At 40.1% G+C, this 22,107-nt stretch overlaps 1 protein-coding gene across 1 annotated transcript in view; it reads right to left on the bottom strand.

Annotated features, from left to right (window-relative positions):
* Positions 1 to 5,107: 5,107 nt before the first annotated feature.
* NALF1 (NALCN channel auxiliary factor 1) overlaps positions 5,108 to 22,107 on the bottom strand; it is a 32,926-nt gene continuing 15,926 nt past the window's right edge. The window contains exons 2-3 of the mRNA XM_073894270.1: positions 9,188 to 9,233; positions 5,108 to 7,251 (exon numbers count right to left, since the gene is read on the bottom strand). Of these exons, the coding sequence (XP_073750371.1) occupies positions 6,962 to 7,251; positions 9,188 to 9,233 (336 nt within the window). The 3' untranslated portion in view covers positions 5,108 to 6,961. The remainder of the gene's footprint in view (positions 7,252 to 9,187; positions 9,234 to 22,107) is intronic.

Here is a 22,107-nt window from a genome sequence, read left to right as displayed (position 1 = left end):
AATGAACAATTTAGCCGACTAAAGAAACAAGGCATAAACAAAACTTACCAGTGACTTTCATAACTTTTTAAAAATTTCTTTTCAATATGTCTAATATTTTAATGATTTCAGAATTTGCAATTTTAAGAAATAAAGCCTTCTGCCACCTGCTAGCATATTACATAACAGCTTAGTGAAATTTGCTTGTTTTTATATTATTCTTAGACCTTATCCCTACCATGGTGTTGGTAGTTCTTTCTATGTCTCTATTCACTTAAAAGTATATTTGAATGAACTCAGAAAAAAAATTAAAATCATCTATGTGTTTGTAGAGCCATCCCTATCTTTAATAAATCATAGATCATCAATAAATCCATGAAAATGGAAATATGGCCCATTAAGTTCCAGTGCCTTCAGATGCTTCTCATGATATTGAAATAAAAATTATACAGAGTAAAAGGAAGAAAAGTAAAGAGAAAAAGTAACAGGGATGTAGTCTTCATTTCAGACTTTTCCTAACGTCCACATAGAACTTTAACCTTTGCTTGGATGTTCACTTCGTGTTAGGCGGCACAGTCAAAGAGAAATGGACCTACACTGAAAATTTGCTTTTCAAACCAAAGGCCCTTCTAGTTAGCTAGTGCTCAGACAGATGGCAGCTTGAGGCAGCCGTTGTGGTGGAAGCTGGAAGTTTCCAGAGAAACGGTCACCGTTTCTATACCTGCTGATCAACAGCCTCCATGCATAGATGGATATCCATAGTCTGACTTCCCACTACACTTGTAAATGGGAAAGAATTTCAAGATATCAGTAGTTGTCAGAAATAGGGAGTGGGTGGAACATATGCAAATACATTAAAATGTCTAGTAGATGGAGGAGAGGTGGCAGGAGGGGCAGAGAGACTAGAATTAGTGAAATTTGAAAGGTCACTCAAGAACCCTGCTCCATTTTCTGAGAGAGTGGATTCTTAGAAGAATCCATTTTCTTAGACTTTTTCAAAAACTTCTCAGGCTTCCTAAATTTTTTTCACTGTGATTTCTTTCCATGGGGATTATGGTATTATTTTAAGACAAACATATCAATCCAGTTTAGATATATATTCATGCAGAATAAGTTTAAATTTACGGTAGTGTTTTTGTTTATGGAATCCAGAGGTGTCAAAGATTAAAAAAAAATCCACGAGCAGTTTAAAAATCATTTTGAGTCTCCACTATTATTTTCAGGACCATCTTAAATCAATTCACACTTGCACAGGGGGTCACCTCTCAGTTCTTATGGATTTCCTTTACTATTCATCTTTGTGAGGGTTTTTTTTGTGTGTGTGGGAGGGGGGAGACATAAAGAAACAAAAGTTATTTACATTAAAAGTCATTAACATTCATTTTAACTCTATAAGTTATATAATTAAAAAAGAATCTGTTGGAAAGTCATCCATGGTCAGTTTGCTAGATTGAAGATGTAAAGTGTTGGGATGCCTGGGTGGCTCAGTCGGTTAACCATCAGCCTTCTGCTCAGGTCATGATCTCAGAGCCCTGGGATCGAGTCCTGGGGGGGGCTCCCTGCTCAGGGGGGGTGTCTGCTTCTCCCTCTGCCCGCCCGTCGCTCCTCCTGCTTGTGCTCTCTCTCTGTCAAATAAATAAATAAAATCTTTAAAAAAATAAAGATGTGAAGTGTTTCCAAAAACATGCTGTTAAGAGAAAAACCAGTACAATCCTGTGACTCTGAAACACTTGCAGGAGCAGTCCCCATAAGTAAGCAGTGAGTTTCCCTTCGTGAATGAGTAACCATCACAACTAACTGTAACCGAGGACCCCATTTTGTCTAGGCACATTTATGTCGTTCATCTCACTTCAGCCTCCAGTGGTCCCATGAGGTATTTTCACCTGGTGTGACCTCATATTCAAATATGTCCTTGACTCCTTTGTGCCGTATGTTCGCGGGTATCCAAACCATGGCTTTGCCCCTGAGATCCTGTGCCTCTTCTCTATGGTAAAAAAAAGAATCTTAAAAGCACATAACACTACCATTCTTAGCTAGGGATTTCATCAAGATGTTGCCATTGACCCCCTTCTCATTTACTTCACCACATTGACCAGAGAAGCAGCAAAATTAAATGTGAGCAGATGTGGCTTAAGACATCGGAGAGCCTTTTTTTTTTTATCGTTTTTAACTTTTTAAGTTTAAAACTTAGGAATTTTATAATTTTCTTAGAATTTGGAGAAAATACATTATATGTCCAAAGCGTGTGTGAGACCTAAGGTTCTCACTGGGCTCCGGAACCCACGTTTGGAATTCACCATCGGATGTGGTGGGAGCTCCAACTTTCTCCCACCGACCTGTGTGGCCCCGGGTGACACAGCAGGCGATTTACAATTTGTAACTTTAATCTGAATATTTTATGTCAGGTAAACACGGCCCTGAAGTATGTCAGAACATCTTTCATATTTGGCTTCATGCCTTAAGTTTTCTTCCAAGACCAAGAGGATTATCTCTCCATTTTACCATGGTACGGAGAATTTCTAGGCTCTGAAGCAGTTTGAAAGTTCTTATAAATGTTGTGGGTTTTTTTTCCTTCCTCCCATTTAAAGACTTGTTATTCACCATCGCTCAATACCTGCATGCCATATTCAATTTTTTCTAAACATCATTAATGCTTGAAAGAGAACATTCTGAAAAATTGTTATTCCTTTGTTAATGGAGACATTCCGAGAGTCTGTTTTCCACATCAAAGTAGGTATAGTCTTTAAATGAGCATGCTGCCCAAACTTCAGCAAAAAAAAAAAGAAAAAAAAAGGAATCATTCATTATAATGTTACGTGTGTGTTGTCATGGACGGAATAATTTTGTGGTTCAAGTTTTACTTGTAAGCAGTATATGTGTATGTTATACGCCCACATATCACTATGGGAGCATGCCAGAGCTGCATAGACTTCTCCCTTATATGTACATTTGCATGTGTATATAATTAAGTACCCTGTCTGCAATTCTAGTAAAGGCAAGATGTACCCTTCATATCTCTGACTGAATGCTTCCAGTAGCAAATTTAGTTGTTACCCAGGAAGAGCACAAATGGTGCCTCAGGCTGATCAATGCTTTAATGTTGTCCAGGCATCAAATGCCCTCTCTTCGGCATGTGGATCTGACACCCAACTACATCTTTCATTTATTTATTTGTCCTGGCAAAAATGATGTTCTTATTAATTCATATAAAAATCCATTTTTGTTTTCCTTCCTTTCCTTCCTTCCTTCCTTCCTTCCTTCCTTCCTTCCTTCCTTCCTTCCTTCTTTCATTCGCTCGTTCGTTCCTTCCTTCTTTCCTCTCTCCCTCTTTCCCTCTCTCTCTCTCTCTTTCTTTCTCCTTTACTTTCTTTCCTGTCTTCTTTTCTTTCCTTGCTGCCTGCCTTCTTTTATTTTAATAACTACAGGTTCTAGTACTTAATGGCACCAATCCACTGGTAAGGAACTACATTCCCTTGTCCCTAATGATGCCGTTTAAATGAGCAACTTTCACTTGCGGGAGAGGAGAACAACCCCATCTTTTTAAATGAAAGAACAGTCAGTATAAAGTTTCACTGAAAGCAAATGCTTAAGGAATGACATCCAACCCCACTATGTTGCTTGACATTTGGTTTTGCAGAATCAAAATCTTCCACAAGCCGGACTTTCTCTATTGCAGAAAAAAAGACAGTTATAAACATGGGGAAACCTGTTCTATACATTTGTGGATGAAATATCATTTTCTTGATTTTCAACTTGCTTTCAGAAATAATTGTTTCAATATCGTAATTCAACATCTACTATGCAATGGATATCCACCATGAGAAAAATAGAACGGGATGATGATCACAAAGGTGCAGGGTCTGATCTTCTTGTGCCAGAATTAATGTGCATGCTTATGTTGATCAAGCAGAAAAACTTCTTTCAAATGATCCATGGGTATGGTGAGATTTGCATCTTCAATGGCCATTTCTTGACTCTGTCTGGGAGTCATCGTCTGTTTGGATCCTTTGGCTGAACCCAGGAAAAGCTGTTTTAATTCACTGTGTCAGTGAAATGTCATAGGGAAGTGCTTATATATTTAATAATTACTGGGCACTGAGATCATTCTCATATAAGAATAAATGTATTTGGCAAGAAAAGAATCCTACCAGAATGAGAGACAGTTCCAATGTTGGTTGACATGTGGGAAATAACCAGTCCCCTTCTCTCCTTACCAGCCCTTCCTCACCTAAATTATAGTTTCATAGTACAATTAAATACTGTGCTGTTTCTCCCGATTCTTGAAATTGTCTTCTGGAGGACTTACCTATCAGATAAAGTAGTCGTGGTTTCTGGTCTCTCTCTTTTGGCTGCCATTCTCCCCAAACTAAAGCTAAAACATGGTCCAGTGGAATCTTCCAATCCCTCTATATTTGAAAAGAATTGTAACCAGTTGCAAAAGATATCAAGAGAAAATGAAACCCTGTTTTTTTATGGGATACTGGTGTTTTTTTTTTTTAATCATTTTGCCCAGTGTCTAGAAATAGTAACTTCTTGTCATGAGAGTGGGTGGAATTTGCATCTGTGTTGGTTTGTCATTTTCCCAAAGAATGGAAATTCCCATGGCACAAACAAAAGCATGAGGAACACTGAAGGAATGGCCCGTGGTGTGGCCTTGCCCGGCAGAGGTAGGGGAAAGTCAGAACGGACCTTTTCCTGGCTATATATCCTAAAGCCTTTAAGAGGTTAGTTGAAAAGGAGCTCACCTTAAGTCCTTTGTTAAGAGTCAGCACCCCTTCACCCTCCACGCACTGCTCCCCTACTTCTGTCACCCCCCAACTCCACCGAAATCTGTGGCCCACCAGGAGGGGCTTTAAACATGCTCATTTCTCCCAGTGTTTAACACTTGCCGCAGCTCAATGCCCCCGAGGCTCTTCCCACCCACTTGTGGCCCCAGAAATAGCAAGGCATTTCTCTAAATTAAAAACACTGTGCCTGTTGTGTGTGTGTGTGTGTGTGTGTGTGTGCGCGCGCGCGCGCACTTGTGACTATGTGTTGACATTTGCATGAAAAAAACAATTTTTTAAAAAGGAACAAAAACTGGAGAATTTTGCATTTTTGGTGGGGTTTTTTTTTTGTATTTGCGCAGACCATTTTAGGATTTTCAGTCTCAACAAAACACTATTAAAACGAAGAATCTAGTAAAATATTTGTGCATGTACTGCTAAACAATTCCAGCAATTTTATTAAGCAATACCTTTATTATTTTTGAATATTCTTAACAGACTGGAACAAAACATTTTTTTATTCAAAACAAAATATGCATACTGTACGCATGTCGCAGGGTTAAGTATGATGCAGAGATTAAAGTTTGTTTGAACAAAAACGAATGCCAGGGGGGAATTTCATAGCTATAAAGTTAATAACTAAATTTTGTTCGCTACGAGGACCTTTTCTATGATTTTCCTTCATCTCCCATCTGAAGAGCAAACACATCTGAAGAGCACTTCCCAAATGTAGTTAGAGTATAGGAAGGAATGTAAAGTGGTTTTTTTTTTAATTATTTGTTTTGTTTGTTTGTTTTTTTTAAAAACAGCCCTTATGAACTCTTCCTTCCACTGATTCTACTGTAAACTCATAAAAGCCTTTTTTAGAAAGCAAATTCATATACACTCAGCAGGTGAAATGTTCCCACAAAAAGAAAAAATACAAACAGAGCGATCTGATTTCTCCTCTTCTCATCGACTATCTAGAGCGTGTTCGAAGTGACAAAGTTTTTGCACTTGAATGAAAATGGCTAACCTATTTTTTTTAAACGAGTTCTTTTGTGATAATGCAGAATTGCATACACTTTATACCTGGAATAATTTAAAATTATAGGTTGGGGAGATACTGGGGTAAAATTGTATATATTCTGTATACTGCAGGTGTTGGGGCATCTCTACGGTCTCCTCCACAACGGCAACGGAGGAGAAAGAAACCCAGATTTGTGTCCTCACTCCCTCTGCTGCCATCCAAGGGCCCACAGGCGCCGAAATGTGCCCCATCGTGACTGGGGGCGGGCCCCCAGCCACCTGACAACCAGCGAGGAACGGGGCCTCGGGGAAGGGGAGCTGGAGCAACATAGTTTATGGTGGTTTTTCTTTGCTTTTATTTTGTTGTCAACATAAAAAATGTGTTAACTGTCTGATTCCGCCTACCATGGAGAGCACTTGTTTGTTCAGCTAAAAAGGAACCTCTTGTTCTGCTCCTGGCGGGAGGTGGGGGGGGGGGGCCTGCGGCCCCGGAGCCCTGGAGCGTGCGCGCCCAAACTGCGGCTGCGCAGACAGACAGAAGCAAGCCATATTGTCTGCTGGGGGCAGGGGGGCGGGGCGGGGGGGGGGGGGGGGGGGCTGGGGGGAGGACACGGGGCGGGAGGAGGCGGGGGGGGAGGGGCAGTCGGTTCGGGAGGCAGGAGCAAAGAGTTCGGGGGGGGTTTTTTATTTGTATTTTTTGTTGTTTTCTTTTTTTTGTCTTTTTTATCTTTTATGATTTTTTTTGTTGTTGTATTTTGCTATACCGTGAGGTCATAGCGATCATTCCTCTAATAGAAACTGACAGGACAGAGAGACAGAACTATCTGATGAACACACACAATGACTAGAAATATATATATAGAGAGAGAGAGACAGTGAAGACTTAGTTTACCTCTGAGAAACCATCCCCAAAAATAAATCCTGTAGTAACAAGTGCAAAAAAGTAAACGAACAAATAAACCCAAACCAAAGGAAAGCAAAGAAAACCTCCAAACATTAAAACACAGTGTATAAAATGGTGTGAGAAATTTAAGTCACTTTACAGCCTTTTAGTCAATAAAAAGCTGTGTTTGTGTCCTCGTTTGGATCCAGGCCCATCTTCCTCGGTTTTACCCTAAAGGCCTCGCGGGAAGCGGCGGGAGGGTAAGAGCACCCCGTGTGTGTCCGAGAGGCAGCGGGCGCGGGGGCTGGGGGGGCCCCCTCCTGGGCTACTCGTCGCGCGGCGAGCTCTCTTCCAGCGCGTGGATGCCCCCCAAGCCCAGCGCCGTGCTGTTCTGCGCCACGGAGGCCGTGAGCACTGTGTGCAGGAGAATCAGTACGAGAACGCACAGTTTGAGTCTGCTGTTGCACAGTCTGGCTGCTGATGACGCTGTGAGTGATGTCCTGTGACAGGGGCTGCTGGTCCCCAGCGTCCCTCTGGAGGGCTTGCTCGGGCGCTCTTCTGTCCTGATATCACAGCATTCGGGTCCCTCCGTGGTTAGAAAGGTTTCGTAGAGCCCTGGGGGAGGAAGACAGGGGCGCGGTTAAGAGCAAGGCGGAGCTGCGGGGAGGGGCGCACAGCAGAGAGAAGCTGTTACTGTGACGTTCTGAGCCACAGCCTCTTAGGAGCAGTTAGGCATTTTGTAACTTCGTAAGGGGGAGGCAAGTCCACACAATCTGGGTGCAGACTCAACTGCGCTCTCAGACCAGTACTTTTAGGTCCCCCACTGTGCTCTCTTTATATTCCCGGAGGTCATGCCAGGGGAAGTTCTGGGTTGTCATGAATATAGGATGAAAGGTTTCATTAGGTCCAAAAGCAGAACCTGAGGTTCTTGGATCAACTTGGTGACCACGGTTGCACAACCATCCTTTTTCTTTACCAGGAATGTGATTAACTGAGGCAACACAATAAAGGAACAGTAACTAGTTGTGCTAAGTGAAACAACCCACCGATGACAGCATCATAGCTCTAGGAACTGCCTCTCCCCATCGCTTCCTCTCCTCAACCTCACCCTGTCTTTGCTTTCCTTCTTGGTGGGTGGGCAGAGCCACTAAACATCCAACGGGGGGACTATTCCCTTTGGATTCATTTTTTAAATATTGCTCTTATTCATCCATTTGCTATTCTACTGAAGAATATCTGTCTTGGGCCTGGACCATTGTGGGAAGAGTCTCTCTGTTCTTGGTGTTCTGTTTCCAACCTCCCGGCTAGTCGGCCTTCCCATGAATGTCTGTCTCACTCACTCTCCCTCCCTCTCTTTTCTTCCCTCCTCAAAAGATCTCTTCTCTTTCCCTCTCCTCCTACCCACCCCCCGTTCCTCTACAAGAAGACATTGTTCTGGGGCGCCTGGGTGGCTCAGTCGGTTAAGCGGCTGCCTTCGGCTCAGGTCATGATGCCAGGGTCCTGGGATTGAGTCCTACATCAGGCTCCCTGCTCGGCGGAGAGCCTGCTTCTCCCTCTCCCTCTGTCTGCCACTCTGCCTGCTTGTGCTGTCTCTCTATCTGTCGAATAAATAAATAAAATCTTTAAAAAAAAAAAAAAGGAGACATTGTTCTTAGTTTTAAGTTGATAAATGGATATTTTAGAAACTTTCAAAGTGGTGAAAAGAATAACACACTTTATCTTTCCAATCTTGTTTCTTGTTCTATTATATATAATGTTAAGTAGCTACATAAACCATTCTGTATCCTTTTTTTTTTTTACTTGACAGCAACATTTTCTCAAGAGTGTTAGAAAAAAGTTTCTACACAAATTTTACTATGCTATCCTTAAGCTTGAAACTTTAAAAGCAAGGATAGAGTAGTTGTAAGGATTAAATAAGATTTTGTATATGTAAAGAGCTTGGCTCAGTGCCTAGCATAGAGAAGCAATTTGAAAATTTTTGGCTACTGTTAATAATAATAGCTATTCCTAGTGTCTCCTTGCCTCCACCTACATAATACAATCTAAAAAATCTTTTCCTGTCTCTTCAGACTCCTTGACCAGTAGCTCCAGACATCCTCCCAAAACACGTGATACTTTCCCCACAGCCCAAGCTGCTTTCTCTTCCTGGAATTTTCCCCGTCAACCCGTGGACTTTACTCTCATCTATGCTTCAAGGTCAGCTCCCCTGAAATTCCCTGCATGAAGTCTATACGCTCTCCCGGGCTGCTAGTGCATTCTATGTAACTCTTCAATAGAGCAATTGTTATCTGTCCTTTTCAGCACAATTGCTAATTTTAGGTCAGTTTCTTTATTCACCTGTCACCTTAAAAGCAAGAAGTATTTTGGCTTTGTGTTCCCAATATGTAGTAGAACGCTTGAACAAAATAGATCTTTAATAAGCATTTATTACATGAATACGCTCAATATATATTTGTTTAAAAAAAGAGAATCTATTAAATAAGGTATTATACACTGCAATCTTCAGTTTCTTTTAAAGAAATGACCAAGATATCCTTATAATGATGCTTACAATATTCATTTCTTCTTAGGCATTCAAAGGTAAACTTCACCTTCTCCTAGATAGAATATGGAAAAAAAACTGAATTAATGAGGTCTGCAGCTCTGACATTTTTAATGTATGATATTTTCTTTTTTCATATATGATACCTCACTAGTAGACTAATCATTTATTGAAGTATACGTTTTCCAAAATTATATTCTACAATGAAGAGAGTTTATAGTTAAGATTATAAAAATAGATCATTTAGATCAACATTTTAGAATGATAACAACGAGAATATATTTAACGATTTCGCCCAAATAAGCAGCTCTCCCAAACTCGCTCAGAAGCTAGTTTGCTGATTTATAACTAAAGTCGTTTCAGAAAGAATAAGGCAGTTCATTCAGGCCAATAAATATACTCTTCTCGACTGATATAATTCATACTCTTTCTTTTCCCCTTGTCCATCCTTTTAATAAGATATTTTCCAGAGTTATACATGCATATACATTAGTAATCAAATAATTCCACAAGCTCTTTCTTTAAAAATGCCTCCACCTCCCCCATCCCCAATTTTTTCCTTTTCAGAGGCAAATACTTAAACCTCTTTTCGCTGTTTCTATATTTAGCTACATCTCTATAAATAACCTGCTTTATGCTTTTCTTATGCAGTCTCCAGAAAGACTTCCCCCTGGGACACATGACAGCAACATTATCGGGGATAATATTCATTTTTCAGCTCATATGCGCCCCCATCCCTGCATGGTAGTATGTTCAACAAGGCTCCCTTTATTAGGATGTTACACAAATAATTCTTAACTTAGACATGCAGTAAACTTGAGTTTTCTGTTCCTTACGGCTCCGGTTTTCCTAGAGTTAACCATTAGCTTACAGTTTCCTATGTACTTACTACTTCAAACCCCAAACACTTCCCAGTTGTTTCAGCAGAATAGGGGGTTCTATCAGCTTTATCACCTGGAGTCTTTGACCATCTGGACCTGTTGCTTTGATGCCTGGTGCCCAGCTACCGGCCCGACAGCCTCAGTGAATGCCCTTGTGGGGGATGCTTGTGGCTTCTGTCCGTAGGTTTGCTATTCAGGAATAGCCTATATACCCTTCCTTGGTTTGGTGGACCATGCATCTAGGATCTTCCTAAGGAAAAGCTCGTGGGAGCGAATTTCTGAGATGCTGCCTGCCTAAAAATGTGTTTATTCTACCTTGTATTTAATTGTTTGGCTGAGCATGGAATTCTAGTTCAGAAATTCTTATCCTTCAGATTTCCGAGCATGACTCCCACCTTCACTTGTCGGGCACCTGGGACCTATCCTTTAATTCTCTTATCTCTCCTACTTTATGCCACTTCATCTCTTTGCTCTACTTTCTGGAGGATTCGGTGAGCTTTATCATGTAATGACTTTATTGAGTTTTTTTTCTACATTTAATTTCCGAGAGCTCTTTTATGTACTCTGAACGTTGGGTTTTTCTTTCTTTCTTTTTTTTTTTTTTTTTTGAACTGACTGTTCTCATTTCACAGTTGCAATCTACCCTTTTATCGCTGAGATATTTGCAGTGCTTTTATTTGTCATGTTTTATTTCCTCCCTGCATGGGCCCTGTTTTCTCCAAGCCATTTTTTCTTCTTTGTTTGTTTCTCTTTTATTTTTTATGTGGGAAGGCTGTGCGTTCTTGATTGAATGCCCATCATAAAAAGCACTGCAATCTGGACACCTAGGCAGATGTTGTGAGGGGCCGGGTAAGGCGATCTGCCTGAACTGTTTAGATGGAGAAACTTGTGCATTTCTTCCCTTTATGTTGGTCAGATTTCACCGAACACATTGAGCGTTATCTGTCCAGGATGGCAAAGGCTATGCTGCCGGTTTTCTGAGAACCAGATGGGAGAAGACAGCTGGGGTTGGGGGAGTCTGCATCCAGTGTGCACACATTCATTTAACCCACATTTTGGTTCTCCCATCTGACCTCCCCCTGGTGGCACCCAATCCAACAACTTTCTCCAGCCATCTCCAAAAAAGAGTCCTCCCTGCATAAAGAAATAAGCAGCTGCCTTTCTCTGGGGTGAGGGAGAGCAACAGGTGGGTTGGAGGGGCGGGCATGGGCTGTGGAGATCTGATGACTTCTGAACAGATTTCCACTTTCCACCCTATGTTCACGCTGCTGCCTCCTCCACAGTATCGACTGCCCTCCGTCCCTGTGTTTGGAGGGTCTGGGACGTGAATCTGGTTTGCTGGTTACCCTCTGCTATGTCAGCAAAGGTTTCAACAAACCCTTTACTGCGCACCAGTTTTCGTTCTAGTTTCTAAGAGGTTTGGGTTCTTGTCTCCTTATCCATCCTTCCATTCTTTCAGATTTATGCCTAAAAACAGTTTCTTTTCTGTTGGGTCTGCCTAGAAAACATTACCATACTTTTCTCTACCAGGTTCTGCTCTGTTCCATCCTGACTCACACCCTCAGCTGGGAATGCGGCTGGCAGGTAGAAACTGACTCTGGGCCCCTGGGCAGCTGCCTCCAAACATCAGAGTATCTGTGAAGGGCCATCCCAGCTCCAGATGCTGTCCCTCTGCCGAATCCTCCTTTCCTGACCCAGGAATAGGTGCACTTCCCGGATAAACCACCTGCACACTGATGCGCTTCCTGGGAAGCCTACCCAGAGCAGCTAACTCTTCCACACCATTCAAGGGACTATAAGAACTTGTTTCCAAATGAAAATAAATCATTTCTCAAGCAATCATTTCATTGCACAGATATGTAAGTGATTGGGGTTTCAAATGGAAAAAGGAAATTGTCAGTGAATGAAATGTTCTGATACATTTTGCTTACAAAATGCTCTATTTGCAATCTCTAATAAATCATTAGTTGCCATTTGACATTGAATAATAATAATGGCAATTATTATTCTATCTTATAGTGCAACCTCATGGAGATTTTTTGGAAAATTAGGTAATACACATAAGTTGCTTAGAACAGGCCCTGACAGATAGTAAAATCTCACATAATAATTATTATTCCTATTGTAACTTGGGATAAATAGCGGAACCAGAATTTATTATGAGGAAAGACTTTAAAGAACATCCAATTCAACTTCTTTTTCTGTTTTCTATTCATATGAGCCACTCATAGAAAAACCTCATTTTTCATAGCTCAGAACAATTACTCTAGTATGGTCATAATAAATATTATCTTAAGTACAGGAAAGCCAAATATTCTAAGGAAATATTTAAAATAACCACAGGAAATATAATCCTTCATTATCTCAGTGATTTACCTTTTACTATCAAATATGAGACCAATTTTTTCAGATATATGAACGAGTGATATACTTAATATTTTTCTGAATGCAAAAGTTTAAAAAACAGTAAAATAAAAAGAAGGGGGGAATCACCCCAAGTCTGACTTCATTAGGATGAAAAAAGAAACAAGAAGAAACTGCTGGAATTTGTTTCCCCAACTTTTTTATTAATACAGACACATATATATACACAGAGAGCGTGCATGTAATTTCTAGATTTCACATGGAAAATTCTATTCAGCATGTGTGACTGTACTTTACAACATTATTCTTTATTTGATTTGGTAGTATTAACTTTAAATGTTGTGTGTATATTACTAAGTGAGATTATATATGTAATATACATATAATATAAATGTATAGTCTATATACATTATTATCGTGTTTTAGTAACTAGAATATTTTATATGGCGTGGAATCCATAAAACTTTCTGGATACAAGCTCTTTCTTTAGGGTAATCTGCATAATTTTATAGTTTCTTTCATGGCTCTTAATCTGTCAAGGTTGTTTTGTGTCAGGTTTGATCATTCATATTTATCTAAAAATAGCCTTTTTATTGAGAGTTTGACATTAATTCACGTAGAGTTATACATATTTTAAGACCAGTTTTCTAATCCTCTCCTTCACTGTTAATACGTCATTTCATCTTTTTTTTGTCTTGCAAGATTTTTTTGCATACTTTCTTTTGCATTATCAAGGAATCAGCTCTTGAACATTGATATGTTCTGACATTGATATGTTCTGTTTGTTAATGCATCAATTTCTTAATTATCTTATCTTTTGTTTAATTTTCTACTATTCACCTTCTAACGATACTGAATTGAATGCAACTTTACTCATTTAAATTCATGTTTTTTCTTAATAAATTAGTTATTGCTCTAAATTTCCATCTGAGAATGATTCAGCCAATTCTCTTATGTTTTAATATGCAGTGATTTTGCATATTCTGTAATTGTAATATATGTTTCATTTTATATCTAAATGACTTAAAGGAGTTTCACGGCTTTTAAAAAATGTCACTGATACATTTTCAAAACTATTTTAGTCACTAATTTCAAGTTTTAGTTACCTTAGTTTCATGAATGTGGCCTTTAAAAAGTTGATTTTCTCTAATTGTTTTCTTTGTGGTTTTTCTTTGTGTTATGTAAAATTATTATTATTTTTTGCAAATATTAACACTGGTAACAATGCTTAGTCTTTATGTTTATATATTTTTTCTATTCAGAATGTCATCAACTGAGAAATATATCTTCTACAACTGTTTCTGATGATTCTGTTTTATACATTTGGCTATTAAGTCAGTAGGTACAGAAAAATAATAAATCTTCTCATTTTTCACTAAACCTTTACTATTAATCAAGAAAACATGATACTCTTTGTTCTTACAAAGTACATATATATATATACTTTTTTTTTTCAGTGAAGTTCTGTTGTTTTTGTTCCTGTTGTGGTTTCGAACATATTTTGTCTGGTATTAATGTAAACTCCATGCATATTAGCACAGTCATCTGATATATCTTTGTCCATTGTTTTAATTCTCTGGTCTCTATATTTTCTCTGTACTGTGTTCTACATATAAGCATTTCACAATGATCAAAAAGGAGAGTTTAATCCATTTACATTTATTGTCAGAACTGTAGTGTTTGATCTTACCTTTATCATCATATAATAGCATTTCCAAACATTTAAAAATGTTTCTTTACCACTCCCTTTGTTTTCTATCTTTTTCTTTGTGAGCATATTTAAATGCTATTTTTTCATGACTTGTTGAATGCTTGCTGTTGTTAATTCTATTGGACCTTTGCTTTTAAAAAACCACACACAGCTGAACCTTTACTTGTCTAATTATCAGAATCACTGATAAGGAAATTAACAAAATTTTGTTTCCTTCAACTCCTTATTCTTTATCATTTGTTGGCTACCATCAGATGTTTTAAACTCAGTTATTGTCAAATTACTCATATTTTATATCCTGTTTCCTATTAATTATTAATAATATTTGCATATTACTTTACATCGATCTTATTCCGGGATTATGTGGTTGCAATGAACAGAAACTCACAGGAGCTAATTTATATGAAAAATGAAAAGAACGAGAACAGGTGGTGGGGGTAATATTGGAAAAATTCAAGCCTTCTTCATGAAATACAAGGCACACCAGGTGACGTGAAGAATCAATCACAAGACTGACCATCAGTAAGGATGAAATACAAGGCACACCAGGTGACGTGAAGAACCAATCACAAGACTGACCATCAGTAAGGATGAAATACAAGGCACACCAGGTGACGTGAAGAACCAATCACAAGACTGACATCAGTAAGGGATGTGCCCTCCACCTAGTGGAGATGAGCAACGTGATCTCAATTTCCTGCTGCACACCTCCTTGGGCAGGCAGGCTTGGCTCCCTTTTCGTGCATATGGGCACACAGGACTTCATTGTTTTGTTCTCTCAGTTCAATACCAACAGGTTGTGACACAATCCCGCAGAGGCAAATCCGTGTGACTTGTTCCACTTATCCACACCGGTCCAATCAGCCACAGGCTAGAGAGAGATTCCCACAGAACAGACACAGCCATGGACAACCGTCCACTCTTTTTGAGAGAGACATGTAATGTCAGTGGTCAAATGTGGTAGTTTCCCCCCGGAGCTTGTAGGATACTTCCTTCATTTTCAAATTTCAAAAATGTTGGGAATTGAATCCAATTTCTTTAATTTTGCCAGATGGGGAGAATCCTTTAATCTGCCAATGAGAGTGTCCTGAGGCTCAGGAAAGATATTTCCTGTCATTACTTTGATTGTTTCTTTCCTCACTTTTATGTTTTGTGTGTTTTCAACTAGTCACATTCTCTGTCATCATTTCTACATTGTTGATCTCCTCTTTGGACCTTGCCCCTGCAAGGGGAAGAATTGCAAGGAAGTCTTCAGTGTGCTCGAATCTGATTTCTCTTCCTTTTGAGGAAATGGCTCAGTTTCTTGCACATGGATGGCCCCTTTCTGATGACCTAGAGTTTCCATGTCCCCTTAGTTATTTCATTGGAGTCAGAAGTAAGACAGTCAGATGCTTCTCTTTACTTTGTCACTTACTGTCTGCTCCTTTTTTCCCTTTAATAGCAATTGTTAAAGGTACTAAGGATAAGACGGCATGATAACCTTTTACTAATACCCACCTAGGTGAGTTTAACTGGAATGCATTTTCATAATAAAAAATAAATATTTTGAAAATAAACAGGCAATAATGGCAATGAGAAAATTATTACATGAGTATGGACATAAAAATGTTCAAACAACATCAAAAGTATAAAATGGAAAGCGAACAATTACCTTTCTCTTCAAACCTAATCCTCTTCTCCAAAGATAAACACTTTTGATGGATTATTTCTTCTTTTTGTTTGCTTTTGTGTGGGAGTGTTTATATTCATGGCTCTATACAACAAATTCTTTCATCTATTTCTTAATCCAGTGATTTTAGACCCACTAAGGAACCCATTACAGTTCTCTCCACCCCCACTGATCCCTAAATGTGGCCAATCATTGTTTTCTTTCTAAAACTACATTTTCCTTTGTGTTTGTGTTATATATATTAATTTTGAATATTGGAAGTAAAAAAAGGTACATCCTGAGAATTCATTTAATCCCATTTCATTACAATATTATTCAAGATTATTTAATTACTAGGCAAGACGGATTCTCACTTTTAATGCTTCATCAATTTATAAAAATCATGAAAATTTTAGATAGCTTTCTTTGTGACCCATGATTCTCTTGTACACTTTTCTCGAGGTTCTAATTGTCTCTGCAATTTTCATAGAATCAGAAAAAATGTTTTCCCTTCTTCCCTGTATCACTGATGCATCCAGTCTCATAATCATTCCAGTTTCAATGTTCTAATATATTTTTGTTGCACAGATATTATCTTATGCTTGATTTTTCACTATACCACTACTGTGAGATCCTACAGTACCCTCTTAGACTACTCTTTTGTTTCAGTAGAGTAAAACTTCAAGTTATGTTCCAGATGGGATGTGTGGAAGGTAAACTTTCAAGAGTATACATATTTAATTTAAACAAATAAACTTCATTCTCACATTTGAAAGACAGTTTGTCAGGTATATGTCCTAGTTCACAATCTCTTTGGTTCTAATAACTTTGGAGGCATCCATCAGCTGTATTTCAGGGTCCAGTGCTGTGGGGAAAGTTCTAGTTGTACATGTTTCCTGTTGATGGAGTAAGAGCTCACCACACATTCCAACTGTGAAACTAGCCAGCTCACTTAGCTACTCACACCTGTGTGGTTCAGAAGTCTAGCAGGGCTGACGGGTTCCTCTGGCTTGTGTTCACAAACCAAAATCAAGTTTTTGGTAGGGCTGAGTTCCTTTCCGGAGATTCTCAGGGAGAATTCACTTCTAAGCCCATTCGGTGTGTTGGCAGAATTTGGTTCTCTCTGTGTGTAGAACTGGGGTCCTGCTGTCCTCACACACTGTTGGCAGGGTAACTCTCAGCATCCAGAAGGTGTCCGTCCCCACTTCTTGGCTAACAGCCCCTTTCCTCCACCTTCAAAGCCAGCGATGGCTCGTGGAGTCCTCTCATTCTCTCTGACCTCTCCTTTTGTGTCATCTCTCCTGCCTCTCATACTGTGTTTCTGGCTGACTGTCTGCCTTCTTCTGTGGTTTTTGGGGCTCATGTGATCAGAATGGGCGCACCCAGATGATCCAGGATGATCTTCCCCCCAAGGTCCATAACCTCAATCCTACCTGCAAAATATCTTTTGCCATGCAATGCGTTCCCAGGCTCTGAGGATTAGGTCATGGGCAACTTTTTTTTTTTTTTTTTTTTTTTTTTAGGGGAGCATTATTCAGCCTACCACTCTGCCCTCTGGCTTCTGAAGATTCACATCCATGCCACATGGAAATCACATCCCAAGATTCCAAATGTCTCCACCCAATACAGCATCAACTCAAAGTGTGGAAATCTCTAAATCTTAGTTCCAAATCCCCAAATCTCCCGACCCAAATCACCTAAATTAGGTATGGATGGGACTCTGGGCAAAGTCCATCCTGGGACAAAATTCCTCTCCATCTGTGGAGATTGTAGAAAGCAAGTTATCTGCTCCCAGCCTCCAATGGTGAGTTAGGCACAGGCTGGGACTTACAGACGCTAAGCTTCAAAAAGGAAGACGATGGAAGGAGAAAACGTCATCAGTCCAAATCAGTTTTGAAGTCCTGCACAAACTCCATGTGGTTTCCAGGCTTGGGAATTATCCTGTGTGGTTCTCAGCTTCCCCTCGGGGCTCAGAGCTCTGCCCTCTGACTCATCCTTCCTCTTTCATGATGAGCAGCACGTGTTAACAGCTGAGAGCTTTCATTAGCATGTCTGGGGGTGTCCAGCACCCTTTATTCTTTCCATCCTGCCTCTGTCCCTGCCAGCCCAAGCTGGTGGTGTTTTTGCTGATATTAACTCTCAAGAACCGTGTGAAACTCTTGCCTGTGTCCCAAGGATTCGCTCCCTCAGACAAGGAGCGCCTCCACAGATCTTTCCTAGATAATCCCTTCGCTGTTTTTGGCCACTTCTCAGGTGGCTGAGAGACTCTATGAGTCACACCTGTCACCTCTTCAGAGAGCCTTTGTGTAACTTCATGCTCGGACCATTCAGACTTTCTGAGGTATTGGCCCTGGTTGTGTCACCACACCTTCTGTTCTGCTCTGCTTTCTCTAGAGCATACTTTCCTGACAGGACATTTTTTTAATCTTTCGCCATCTTGGAACATAGAGATTTTTCCCAAATCATCAAATCCTGGATTTATATTGTTTAACAGTTCCCTTAATTTATCCCTCTCTTGCATTTTATTATAAACAGCAAGAAAAGGCTATATCTGAAACACTTTGCTGGGAAATCTCTTCAGCTGTAGAGCCAACTCCATTGCTTATAATCTCTGTCTTCCATGCTTCTGCAGGACCCAGTTCTGCTAGGCTTCCCGATACCACATAACATGTTCCTAGTTTCCATTAACACCCCCCTCATTTCCCTCTGAGCCCTGGCTGGTGGTCTTTAATGCCACACTTCTACCAACATCCTGTTCAAGGCAATCTGGGATTTTCGTTATCACTATTCAAACTTCTCCCAGCTTTCCCCACTGTCTGGTTCCAAGGCCACAGCCACATTTCCTGGTTGGTGGCACAGCCCCAGACTCCCAATACCAAGATGTGCGTTGGCTTTCTATTGCTACTGTAAAAAATTGTCACAGATACAGTGGCTTAAAATGGCATCCATTTATCACATCCCAGTTCTGTAGATCAGAAACCTGGGCTGGTTTGACCGGGTTCCCCACTCGGGGTCTCGTGAGGCTGAAATCAAGGTGTTGGCCTTGACTATCTAGGCTGATTCGGGGCGTTAGCAAAATTCACTCTCCTGTGGTTGTAAGACTGCAATCCCTGTTTTCTTGCTGCCTCTTGACTGGAGATTCTGCTTCTAGAGGCCACCTGCATCCCTGGCTGGTGGCCCCTTTCCCTGCCACAAAACCTAGCAACAGTGGGGATGAGTCCTTTCCACCTTCCATTTCTCTGATCCTCCTGACTCATCTTTCTGGCCCGCACTTCTCTCTTCTGTGATGACATTGGGCCCACCTGGATAATCCAGGACAGTCTTCCTATTTTAAGATGAGCTAGTTAGCGATCTTAATTCCACATGTAGCATGCTTTCTGCCTTGTAATGTCATGTGCCCACAGGCATACCATCGGGGGAGAAGACCAAGGAGGCCCAAATCCTGCCTCCACACTGATGTCAACATTCCTCTCGTTTCATGAGAGGCTTGCTATCCTCAATGATGCCTTTTTGGATATTGCATGTATCTGTTGTATTCTGAAATCTCAAGAGGATATGTTTGCCCGTGGTTTCTTCATGGCTTCTTCTGCTGAGCTCCTTCCATCTGAAACCACATTTTTCTTCCACTCTGGAGAAAGTCCTTTGCGCATTGCTTTGATAACCCATCCCTCCCCCACTCTCACTTTGTATCCTCTTTTGTTTGGCTTTGTTTTGTTTTGTTTTCTCCAAAAAGCTTATACTGGGTGGATCCCAGCCCTTCCATATAATGTTTCTATCCCTCATTGCCTTCGGTTTGCAGGTCTCTCTACGGGGCAGCATTTTCCTTGGGTGAGTGAATGGGGATGAAAAGGAAGGCTGAGGCTCCCTTTCCCACCACTCCCAAAGGCACTGCTGAAAAGGCTTCCTCACACTCCTCTCGGGAGCTCATTCAGTGTCATCACAAGGCAGGTCCTTGGGTTTTGTGGGCGAACACCACCACTGTGTGTGGAGGAATGTGAGCCAGTTGGCTCAGGGTCTGCTGAGAGCCTTCACTCCATCAGAGCACTTCTGCTCTCCGTGTTCTCCTGCTGCTGGCACATCCTCAGAACAAGCCATGATCAGCAGAGGGTCTTGCTGGAAGAACCGTGCCCTTCCCTGCTGTGGGCTCTCAGTGCTCCGCCAATTCTGACTGTCTTGGAAAGTCTTACAACTGCTTTTTTTCCTTCTAGAGAAAAAAACGTGCAAGTGTCCATTTTAATAGTGTCCCACTTTCTAAACCAAACAAAACAAAATGGTTTTACCGCTCCTATGAATATATTTCATTTTGTAGTTTTTATTTCAATTTCGATGAGATTTAAAGACAGATGGGAAGTAAAATTTTGGCTTCAGTCTGTCAGCTTAGACCAGAAGTCACACCCATGGTTTGCAATGCAATGGTTTACTCATTACCAAGATAATTTTTCACCACCATGTAAATCCTTAGTGTTACAGAACATAGTGTCTCAATTTTAGTATCTCTTCATTTTATATTGGCTAGAATAGTAATTTCACATGAATGCAATGTAGGATTTATTCAGAAATAACCTACAAAAACTATAAAATCAGCACTGGTATCCAAATTGTGTCTACATTTTTTAAGATAAAAATACTAAAATAAGTCATCTCTTGAGAATTTGCTAGTTTTCTAGGGTTCTTTTATAATTAGGCTGGTAAAACAATATAAAATGAGAGGTCAAGCTAAGAAATTTAGAACTCATACTGACCAAATCACAATGACCCTCTACAGAAAAGAATTAGAATCAGATTTATGAGTATCTGTATATTAATAATTTTTATAGTATCTTTTTAAAGCAAGAGCAAATTTTAGGTAATTAAGGTATTCATTTGAATAGTTTTTTTTGAGGGGAGCAGTAGTAGGTGTATCAGATCAGTATGATGAGCAAATGTTAGCATGGCCTTGCATCTAATATTAATAGCATTGTATTACTTTTCATCTAGTTGACATTCTTGAGAATAAGGATCACTCCTTCACCATCCTGGAGCTCTAAACACCTAACAGGCTGTTTATCCCCCAAAGAACAATAAGTATTTGTTTGACGAGGGGAAGGAATCAAGGGATAATGCACCTTGAGTTGTAAGAGAATGTTTCGGTAAGATGAGTATATTAGATGAAAAAGCACAAATACCTGGTTATATAAAGGCCATTCAGAGTTGAAAGCTAACTGTGCATTAGCTAGAATATAAATTGCTCTAAAAACTGAAAATGATGCTAAATGAAATGAAAATCAAAAGCCCACATTAAAATGGCAGAGATGTTCTACAGAGAATTCACTCATTCATTAAAGCCATCAGCTGAGTCAAGAAATAAATTGGGCATTTGAAATGTCTTCATAATGGGTCCTAAAGTTTTCCAGGACTGTGCTAGAAAAACAAAGACTGTCTGCAGCCGGAGGGAATAAAATCTAAACAGAAATCTAACACACGCTGTTAAATATCACATTTCACATTGTTAGTTTCCTGAAAATGGTTATGGTGACATTCTAATTTAAAATTTATTCTAAGAAAATAGACAAGAAAGAAAAAAGTAATGGACAAAGAAGATACATTCTCACCAAATGTATCATTTTAATTTTCCACCCCTTCCCTAATGAATCCTTTGCTGGCAGCCTTGAAGGAAACTTTAGTGGATGCGGTGGAGGAGAGCCATACAGATTCCTGGAGAAGTCAGCACGCTATGGGGTCTCCACAAAGCATCAAAACAAGGCAGGGCTCAGGGCCATGGGTACTGTTGGGACAGGAAGACTCAAGTTCCTCTTCTTTATTTTTTATTTTTTTAAATTTTATTATGTTATGTTAGTCACCATATAATACATCATTAATTTTTGATGTGGTGATCCACGATCCATTGTTTTCGTATAACACCCGGTGCTCCACGCAGTACGTGCCCTCCTTAATACCCATCACCGGGCTAACCCATCCCCCTCCCCCCTCCCCTCTAGAACCGTTTGTTTCTCAGAGCCCGCAGTCTCTCGTGGTTCGTCTCTCCCTCCAATTACCCCCCATTTTTCCCTTCCTTCTCCTAATGTCCTCCGTGCTGTTCCTTATGTTCCACAAATAAGTGAAACCATATGATAATTGACTTTCTCTGCTTGACTTATTTCACTCAGCATCATCTCCTCCAGTCCCATCCATGCTGATGTAAAAGTTGGGTATTCATCCTTTCTGATGGCTGAGTGATATTCCATTGTATCTATGGACCACATCTTCTTGATCCATTCGTCTGCTGAAGGGCATCTCGGCTTCTTTATTCTAATAAGCTACCAAGTACCAGGGGCTCAAGCAGAGC

This window comes from Callorhinus ursinus, unplaced genomic scaffold (assembly GCF_003265705.2).
Source record: "Callorhinus ursinus isolate GAN/ISIS: 27379988/994484 unplaced genomic scaffold, GSC_fseal_2.0 scaffold7, whole genome shotgun sequence".
NCBI classification, from domain to species: Eukaryota; Metazoa; Chordata; class Mammalia; order Carnivora; family Otariidae; genus Callorhinus; species Callorhinus ursinus.
The sequence above is the reverse complement of the archived record's forward strand: the minus strand, read 5'-3'. Positions and strand labels throughout refer to the sequence as shown.